At 38.4% G+C, this 10,392-nt stretch overlaps 1 protein-coding gene and 1 long non-coding RNA gene across 3 annotated transcripts; both read right to left on the bottom strand.

Annotated features, from left to right (window-relative positions):
- Window positions 1–111: 111 nt before the first annotated feature.
- Window positions 112–4,532, bottom strand: LOC140926463 (uncharacterized). Of its 2 annotated transcripts, XR_012164430.1 has the most exons (7): window positions 4,349–4,532; window positions 3,954–4,078; window positions 2,927–2,997; window positions 2,410–2,482; window positions 2,006–2,036; window positions 1,019–1,336; window positions 112–576 (listed from the first exon to the last, which is right to left on the bottom strand). It is a non-coding gene; the product is annotated as an uncharacterized lncRNA (long non-coding RNA). The 2 variants fall into 2 exon arrangements; XR_012164431.1 differs by lacking the exon at window positions 4,349–4,532 and having other exon boundaries at window positions 1,283–1,336; window positions 3,954–4,129.
- A 2,334-nt stretch (window positions 4,533–6,866) lies between these two features.
- On the bottom strand, window positions 6,867–8,984 carry LOC140927329 (cytidine and dCMP deaminase domain-containing protein 1-like). The gene has a single exon (XM_073376957.1). It carries the CDS (start codon window positions 8,937–8,939, stop codon window positions 7,638–7,640), a length of 1,302 nt encoding a protein of 433 aa, XP_073233058.1. The 5' UTR covers window positions 8,940–8,984; the 3' UTR covers window positions 6,867–7,637.
- Window positions 8,985–10,392: the final 1,408 nt, after the last annotated feature.

The following is a 10,392-nucleotide window of genomic DNA, read 5'->3' as shown; positions in this document are numbered from 1 at the left end:
CAAGCAAGAGATAAGGGGACAGAAGTAAAGCCCATCTCTCTAAATCTTGCTCTAAAGGGCCAAACAGAACGAAACCCTGTGAGTAAGGCTGAAGTAAACTACACAGACTGCTACACCAAAGTTGGACAACTTTTATTCATCACTTGAAATGACTGTGATTTACAAAAGTGGGTAACCCTAGAACCCTTGGAGGGGCTATGGACTGGGGTAAGCATACTAATACTAGTACTTATTGCTGTAGTAGAGCGGTTTTCATTTGAGTGTCGAAAAGTAATTGGTTTTGCACTTTCTACATGATGCGATTGGCTTAAAAGATTCGCGCCACCTTTTCATCCAATCAGAAGTAAAACCAAAGCCAATTGTGACGCGCTCGCATGCATTTTCCCGCGCTTTACGTCAGCCACATGTAACTACTTCGAGTTTTGATTGGTTCAATGTATTGTCTGTGTCCTATGTGATTGGCCAGAGTAATTACTTTGGTTTTGGTTTTACGACACTCAAACGAAAACCACTCTAATGGTAAAACAAAAGCTGTCTCCAGTAACAATGGGAACTGATGGCCTCACACAGTCAGACCTGTAAAAAAAATAAAATACAATGGGGATCGTGAATAAACTGTAAACAGCTCCACACACGATCACACAGCATTCAATTCATTTTGTGAGAGCTCTGTAACATTTGCTTTAATCACTGACGTTCATACGAACGAGACTACTATATCTTCACTGCTCATCACAACAGATAAAAAATACATGTAAGAAATAACCAACAGGAGGACCAGAAAACAGTTTAGAGTTCTGCTCAGTCAATTACAACCGTACCATCACACTGTCTTCAGTTTACAATTGCATGGAAATCAAAAGCAAACTCAGCTGTGCTTTCACAGTTCCTAAATATACTGGTATGGGATGGGTAAGAGCTCTACATCGCTTCCTGGTTATCCCCTGAGAGATAATATTGAGTTTAGCATTGTCCTTTGCTGGGGAGCATGGGATGGCACAGTGGTGAGAGTACTCACCTCCCACCAATGTGGCCCAGGTTCAAATAATGTGGGTTGAGTCTGTTGTTGGTTCTCTCATTTGCTCCGAGAGGTTTTTCTCTGGGTACTCCGGTTTTCCCCTCTATTCCAATTTGATCAGGAATCAGGTAGATGAAGAACAACTCTGTGGATGTGCTAACTCCAAATCATTATTTATCTATTTCTTATTTAGAAACTAATTAAGCATAATCAGCACAACAGTATGTAAAATAATGAACATTTCTTGTCCACGCACAATCTTACCTACTAAAAATAAAGATATTTCTTTTCACCATGCCAAGACTGCACTAGTCATTCCTAAAACATAAGAATGTGCAATATAGGCTTACTCTAGACTGACAAGCCTGCTCTGTACGCATTCAAAACAGTAAGGGACAATAAATTTTGGGGTGAGCAGGAATGGGTCATTTTACCCCTCCCTTTTGAACACCTTCCATATTGGCTACTTCCTGGATGACCTCTAGGGAGTGTTCTTTTTTTTCTCCAGGCAAGGAAAAGGGAAATGAAGATGCAAGTCGAGAGCCAAGTGATGGGAAAATGAAAGTTTGAATGTATTGAAATGAGTTTACTTTAGTCTTAGAGATTAAGGAAGAATGAACTGGCTAAAAATATATTATTTATATTATATTTATCATCAGAGGACAATTTCACATTCCTCACTAACAGTCAGAACAGGTCTGTGAAATATCTCATCACTTGATAAAAACAGCACAAGGTCGAGTATAAATTAATAATATACCAAAAACATACCAAATCCACTTTTGCAACTGCAAGTTTTTTAGCAAGTAGTTTAATGTAATACAGTGAAAAGTCTGTGAAAATCCTTAAAATTATGAACATCTTTGAGTAACAATTAATACCCTGCCTAAAACATCACTATTTGGCCCTTGTTTTGATAATGGAACAAAAAATACAGTTTAAACATAACAGGAAATTAAATGCAGAAGCAATGACAAGAGAACTAACCTTCAGAGCACAAGGATTCTTCTGGATCAGTCTATAAAATTCACACATCACATTAGCATATGTGATTATGTGCACGTACATGAAGAATTACACAATGTAGTATGGTTGAGATAACAAAATTAATTTTTCCAACTTTATTAAGACTCCTATATTGAAAATCTGGAGTAATCATGCAGAGTAAATTATTGCTGAGTCCAACCTACAGGTAGCTGTTAAGAGTCCTGGTCAAACTTTTGAAGTGGCATGCTGTCTCTGCTGTACAATGTTAGGTTTTCAGCAAAAACATTCAGACATATGCTTGTCTATAAAAACTTACTCTTCATTGACAGCATTAAATAAAACTACAGTTTTGTACACAGCAGTGAAGTATGTGCAATGTGAAAAGATCTGAAAGTATTTATCACCTGTGACACATTTGTAACATCACACTTTCCAGAGCACTGCTATTACATATACAGCTGATGAAAACAATACATGCTGCAATAAAAAGTGCAATGATGGACAATATGAAATTTATTAACCTGACCATGCCATCTATCTTCTCCATATTAAAATACCAAAGAAAAAACATTGTTCAACTGTAGGGAAACGTTCAAGTTAATTCTTTCAAGTGGGGGGCCACGTAGACCATCTGAGGGGTCACCCAGACCATGAGCTAATTTTATTTTGTTATATTCAACTTAACATTTATATTTCATCTGTTGGGTCAGGGAACACTGGTAGGGTAATGCTGTCTCAGAAAATTCACTTTCAACATACAACATTCAGTCATATGCTTGTCATTTTCTTCTTCATCAACAACAATAGCTACTTATATTAATATGACCTGTATGCACAGACAGTTATATTGTTTGTTGTTCCATTAACACATGAAGGTACAGTGTAGTTAGACAATGTACACCAAGTATAAGAATATCTTACTTTTTTTAGTTATTATGCATCAATGCATGATAGCCACCTTGTATAAGAAAAGCAAAATCTTTGCACTGAATCTAAAAAACAAAAAAAGGTCAGTTATACACCAACGAAAATGTGATTTTGCATGAACTGGCCAATTCCTTCTTTTCAATGTAAGCTATTTGCTTTCACCTGAATATATTTAAATGTATAAAGTAAACTTTTAGAGGATGGCCAAAGCACATACAACAACTTCTAGTTTACATTGTACATACTGTAAACTGCTGTGTAAGCCCAGGGTTTAGACATTCTTTGTAAGGGGTCTTGGGAGGGCTTGTAAATAGAGGGGTTTATATCTGATGGGGCTTATAACAGAACTAGAAAAAGAGCTGAGAAACAAACTAAGGCAGTGCTGATTACAATATGTTTTGTATTTACTGTTTTTTAATAAAGCTTCAAAACATCATAGTAAATGAAATTTATTTCAATAAATTTAGAGAGGGCTTATAAACAGATACCTTTTTTGATTGCAGGCATATAACTGGAGGGGGGGTGGTTATAAGAGGTAGATTATGGTAGATCTTGACATGAATGTATCGCACAGAATTACTGTTCACATTGTATGTTCAACTCATCTACTCTGCTCAGACAACTTAACTACTGCACACTGTAAACATAAAGTGTTAATCATTCCACTCAGACCAAAAAGGTAGAGAATACTTTTTTCTTCAGCATTCCATTGAGAAACTCAAAGCGAGCTGGGATTATTCTAGTCATCACAGTGGTTGAATAAAATTATTCCCTACAAGTGAATTGACTGGCCTGCCAAGATTAGCACTAGCTAACCCCTTAGCATTAGCACCAACAAAATGAGTTTTTTGGTCATATCCTACACTGTAGCAGTATTTCTATTACTTACAACCTGAAACCCAACCCTTGTACATGTATCTCAAATTGAAGAAATCAGAAATAAACAACCTTTGACACGATTTTGCATTCATATCTATTGTTTCTCGTCAGAGAACTTTTAACAAAAAAAGTTTTATCTCACCTGCAGGCAGGCAGCGGGGCACACAGGTACTCCAAGCAACATGATCGTTATTTGCAGTTATTTGTGATGCTTCACTTTTAACGGCGATGGAATTTGTTTTTCTCTGTCTCTTGCACGGAGTTTTCCTAGAAATATCACCAAAATGGACTTAGAAAACTGAAATTGTTAGAAAATTTTACGTCGAAAGAAACTCCGGATTGGTGTCATGTGTGTTCACTGAAAACCCACTCAGACAAAATATGTAGAGAATGCTTTTTTCTTCAACGCTTCCTTTATGAAGCTCAAAGCGAGCTGGGATTATTCTAGTCATCACAGTGGGTTTGGAGGACACCGAAAGGACAGAAAAAAAGGACAATTACAGGCATTAAAACCAGCTGAAAAAAATATGGGCTTACGTGGATTTACGTGGTAGATGTAAGGTTCAGCTTTCCAAGAGCATGACGTTGAAAACGCCTAATTCATGGCTATTTTCGAGGTTAAAGGTTCCTATCCTTTTTTCTTTTGCTTCTGGCAGAAAGTTTTGAGGTTTTGAAGCTAGGCTGGGAAGATTTCTCATCATAATGATCCAAAACCGCCATACCATGTGCTTTCCACCAAATGGCCGCACAACAGTGCTTCGCTAAGCATCCTGGGATCTAACTCGTCCTCGTTCTCCCGCTCGTAAATCGTAAAAGGCACCATCTACTTTTACAAAGGGAAGGGAACGGGAGGCGGGTCTTCTAGACCTGCTGGTCTCGGTCGCGCTGTAAGGGGAGGGGAGAACTCCAGATGAAAATGACCAGGCAGGATGTCCTATTTTAGAAGAAAGTTGGAAAACATTTTTAGACGGTGGGCAGGTTTGGATGAAGGATGCTGGTGATTTATCAGTCTCCTTTGATCTTCTTGGGTTTTATCTACCGAGCATCACCTCTTGATCCCTCTTCTCTGAGATAAGTACTAGATTATTGCCCGATGGCTTACCGCTTACTGTCGTTGCTGTGTTGATGTGCACAGATCTGAGATGATGTGCGTGCACACGATCGTCTTGTTGTTTGCGGGAATTGATACACGTTACGGTCGTTTATGCTAATATTAAATCTAATTCTTCATTCAATCGGCCAGTTAAATGTTGCCAGTTACACTAGCTAGCGTGTATGCTATTCCGTAATTGTTGATACTTCGTTGTACCTCGTGTTTCTACTTCAGCTAGTTGGATCGCTGGTGCCAACTAGCGCAAAATATCACTCGATCGATATTTAATTTGAAATATTTGTTTATACCAGCCCAGTAATGGATCCCTTTATTAATAATCTTAGCTGTGTTATGATTTGTAAAGGCACTTTAATTTATTGATATTCTGAAGTTATTTTGCACGTTTGAGCATTTTTGACCTTTGGACTCAGCTTACTTGTAACCTTTAATTATTATAAAAAAAACAAAACAAAAACGATACATTATCCAGCCCTACCGGCTAAAACTTTATGTTCCATTCCCTCAACGCATTTACAAGGTGTTAGAAATTACATTGCAACCATTCTTAAAAGTTATCTCAGAGGTATGAGCATAATTTCATTAGGGTTATTGTGTGCTGTTCATAGGTCAGTTTTGTATGTCATGTTACGTGCTGAATCGTCAATTTGTTCTGTTGTTTTCCTTTACTCACTGTTGGCGACATTCTGTTGCCAGTGTTTTTCATTGTGAGGATTTGTTCCTCCACTGGAGTAGTTCTTTCATGGGTGTTAACTGTTGGATCCACCCTATTTTCTATGGTGCTAACTATTCAAGCCACCATGTTAGTAGCTTTCTCACGGGCGTTAACTGTTTGAGCCACCCAATTTATTTTATGGTGCTAACTGTTCAAGCCACCATGTTGTTAGCTTTTTCACAGGTGTTAATGGTATGGTGCTACTGTTCAAGCCACCATTATTCTTAGTTCTTTTATGGGTGTTAACTGTTTGAGCCACCCTATTTTAATTATATGGTGGTAACTGTTAAAGCCACCATGTTCTTAGCTTTTTCGCAGGTGTTAACTGTTTGAGCCACACAGTATTTTCTATGGTGCTAACTGTTCAAGCCACCATGTTCTTAGCTTTTTGGTGGGTGTTAACTGTTTGAGCCATCCAGTATTTTCTATGGTGCTAACTGTTCAAGCCACCATGTTCTTAGCTTTTTCACGGGTGTTAACTGTTTGAGCCACACAGTATTTTCTATGGTGCTAACTGTTCAAGCCACCATGTTCTTAGCTTTTTGGTGGGTGTTAACTGTTTGAGCCATCCAGTATTTTCTATGGTGCTAACTGTTCAAGCCACCATGTTCTTAGCTTTTTCACGGGTGTTAACTGTTTAAGCCATCCAGTATTTTCTATGGTGCTAACTGTTCAAGCCACCATGTTCTTAGCTTTTTCACGGGTGTTAACTGTTTAAGCCATCCAGTATTTTCTATGGTACTAACTGTTCAAGCCACCATGTTCTTAGCTTTTTGGTAGGTGTTAACTGTTTGAGCCATCCAGTATTTTCTATGGTGCTAACTGTTCAAGCCACCATGTTCCTAGCTTTTGTGCGGGTGTTAACTGTTTGAGCCACCCAGTATTTTTTATGATGCTAACTGTTCAAGCCACCATGTTCTTAGCTTTTTCACGGGTGTTAACTGTTGGAGCCACCCTATTGTCTATGATGCTACTGTTCAAGCCATCATGTTACTAGTCTTTCTCGGGTGTTAATTGTTTGGGCCACCCTGTTTTGAACGGTGCTAACTGTTCAAGCCACCGTGTTGTTACTTGTTATGTAAGCATCAGCCACCCCCTTTTTATGGTGTTAACTGTTAAAGCCTCTGTGATATTCCTTCCCTCAGGGGTGATCAATGTTTGGGGCACTGCAATACTATTTATTTCATTGCAGGTTTATAATAATAATATTGTAAGGTCCTCCTCATAAATTATTCTATGTTAAAGCTTCATCCTCAGATTTTTATTGAAGCTGTGTCCTCATATTTTACATTGAGGCTTCATCCTACTATTTCATATTGGGGCTTTGTCCTCATAATTTATTTTGAGGCTTTGTCCTCTTAGGTTATTTTGAAACTTTGTCCTTGGATTTTAGCTTCAGGCTTCCAGTTCCTCATCATTGTTATGTAATATTATTGAGGCTATGTTCCTTAGTTCGAGGCTTTGGTCCTTGCTGTAACGTGAGCTTGGGACGCCTGTGCCCAAGTTTATAAAGATTTGTATGGTGACGCCATGTTGTTGCCCATCCGGATATGCACCATCATGGCGGACGGAAACTAACAGAAACATCTGTTACCGAGTTTTGCCACAAAAAAGCAAGGAACTCATAAACATTAAAGTAATACTTTTTCTTATTCGAAAAAGCCCTCGAAATAAATCACTTTTTTAACCTACACTGACAGCTCTCTCTGCCGTCATGTTTTTGTTGCGTCACGCAAAAGCTTAGAAATTCAAGCGTACTCTATCACAAAGCGAAGAACTTTTTGAAGCGAAATTTTGTATGAAAGTTATTTTTTAGCTGCTCTAATACATTACGAGAGCAAAATCTCAGTAGGATCTATAGCTTTGTAGTTTTGATTTTACGAATTAAAATAGCAACTGTCACACATCTTTAAAAGACGTAAAACAACTGATAAGTGTTCTTCCGCGCGGGTCAGGATTCAAACATGTTTCTGGCCTCGCCAGTGGCCTCTGTTTCACTTTCACTTCTTGCGCTTTAAATTCTTCCTTACTTCTGGATCAGACGCTGAACGCTTCGCTTGTACATTCTTGCTGGCCCTCATTTCAAAACAGGATAAATCTTTGTCTTTTATATAACTTCTGATTACGTTGTAAGACAGTTCTCCTCCATGACTACTGTCTATTGCTTCCCCGACAACAATGGTCTTCACACCACTCAGTTTGACCATTGGAGCACATTCATCACAAGGGCTTTTCGTTACAAACAGAACTCCATCCGTTAAATCTTTGGTGTTCCTCACCAGCAGAGCGTTTTGCTCAGCGTGAATGACGTAAGGAAACTTTGTCTCCGGTGCTTTATCATCATCTGAAGCGCGTGGAAATTCGCCATACAAAGCTTTCGATGGAAATCCATTCCACCCAAGGCTGACAAACTCCTTCCCTTTAATTAGTACTGCACCGACGCCTTTTTTAGGGTCATCAGTCTGCCGTGCAAGCATCTTTGCAAAAATCATCATGTGGGAAGCTAAATCCTGGTCAGGGTACTCTTCATCATCATTAGCACGTTTCACGCTTGGCTCTCCGCCATCATCACCAATGATTTTCACCTTTTGGAATACAATTCCTTTGTCTATCGGTGCTTTAACAACGGCGATCCATTTCATGAGAGATTTAAAATCCTGCTCAACTTGAGTTTTCATTTTGTCATCCAGGCTTGGCCAAGGAAGGCAACTTTGGGCACGCGTAATCCACTCGGCGCCCCACCATTCATTGAAGAGTTCATCGCGACAAACGCTTATGTCCTCCGGTGTGATCTCTTCTGGAAGCTTCTTCTCGTCGTTGGTCAAGACCTTTTCCTCCACACAAGGGACAAAGATAGATTGGCCCACTGGACTTACTTTGAAGAGATTATCTACTCTTTCCAATTCCTTCTGGCTTTCTGATTCTGGTTCTATTGGAAGGTAGAACACACGGGAAACTCTCGACTGTACGAGGAGTTTGGCACATACGGAACACGGTTTCCGAGAAATGAAGACTTTGCAACCTTCCAGCTTGCCAGAATGATTGATCATCACTCTTGCAACGCCATGAACGCCATCCCGACTGCAATCGGCTGCAAGTACGCGATCGTTCGGAAGGACAAAAATGACACCGACTTTCTTGAAAGAGCTTTTTGGAGATTGTGAAGGAAACTTCTCCATCCAAAGAGCTAAAACCATATAAAGGTTCTCTTTTGTGATCCTAGTCTCTCGTTTTTCACATTCACTTCCCTTTGGTTCGTCTTGTGATGATCGGCGAGTGTCGAGTGTGCTTGATGATGCCATCTGCCTTGGCTTATTTTATTTGAGTGCCAGTTTCTGCCGCTTCTAATTCCTTCACTGGAGTGGAGATACTGAGCAATAATCATATCCAGCTGAATATATAAGGCAATGAAAACAATAGATAAGATTTTAAATTGGTTATTTCCCTGCATTACGCAAAGAATCACCTTGTTTTTTGCCCTGGTATATTTTTAGATCAGAAGCCTGCCGGCGTGTTTCCCGGAAAAACTCTTTTAACTAGCCTATTATTGGTGGTTACTTAGAAACACCAATATAATGCTTTTTAACAAAATATCTGATGGGTTAGTAATCTGTTTCTATATACGACAAACAAGTTGCTTTGTTTGCAAGTGTCATGGTTAATAAAGCATTATTCATTTTATTTGCATGCATCGCTGGGGCTCTTGCTTGGAAAGATGAAAAAATTCTGTATCCAAATTTCTAAGAATACTTAACCTGGTGTATCATCAGTCGGGTTTTTCCCACATACGTCACAACTTTAAACATTCGATTGATTGTCAGCTAATATATATATATATATATATATATATATTTCTTACGTGCTGATAGATCGGTCTACTAGTTCATGTTCTTAATTCATGACGTACATAATTTTTTTAACGGATTTCTCACGAACACTGAGGGACTTTCGGGATGAATAAAGACAAGTTCTTTCAACTTGTCTTTAAAAATGTTTGTTTCATTTTCCATTTACTGACGTTACCATCAGTGAACCGTCTGATGCTGCTAATGTTTCGGTTTAGTTAATTAAATGGGTTATACATTTCAGGGAAAAAAGTGTGTTGGGAATGAAAAGAATTGGAGTAGTATTTTTTGGAGGGATTTCTCAGGAGCGCTGAGGGACTTCCGGGATGAATAATTTGCAGTTCTTTCAACTTGTATTTAAAAATGCTTGTTTCATTTTTCCATTTACTGACGTTACCATCAGTGAACCGTCTGATACTGCTAATGTTTCGGTTTAGTTAATTAAATGGGTTATACATTTCAGGAAAAAAGGCGTGTTGGTAATGAAAAGAATTGAAGTAGTCTGGTTATTAAATAATAGTATAATGTATATATTTCAAGTAATAACAAGCTACGTAACAGGTCTGTAACCTTTGACCTGTGTAATCCTTTCAAACGGAATTAATTTGCATTGACCACTTTGCTTGTTTTGTCGTATCCCGTTGTCTATAACGTGGGCTAAGCCTCAACACATAATAATAATAATACCTTTATTTATTGCCTTTGGCGATAAGAATTACGGTAATATTACAATAAAAATTCAAAACACTACATATTATAATATTATATACATATCAAATTAAGTTAAGTTTAGGAATAAACGATTGTTTGTGCCTAACAGTGCGGATACAGGTATTCTGAGGTGCGCTGGGTTAGTCTTACAAGATCTTAGATTATGGCCATGATCCACTGGTTTGTCTAAAAAACGTTT

This window comes from Porites lutea, chromosome 2 (genome assembly GCF_958299795.1).
Source record: "Porites lutea chromosome 2, jaPorLute2.1, whole genome shotgun sequence".
Taxonomy (NCBI): Eukaryota; Metazoa; Cnidaria; class Anthozoa; order Scleractinia; family Poritidae; genus Porites; species Porites lutea.
Note: the sequence above shows the minus strand (reverse complement) of the source record. Positions and strands in the feature narration are given on the sequence as shown.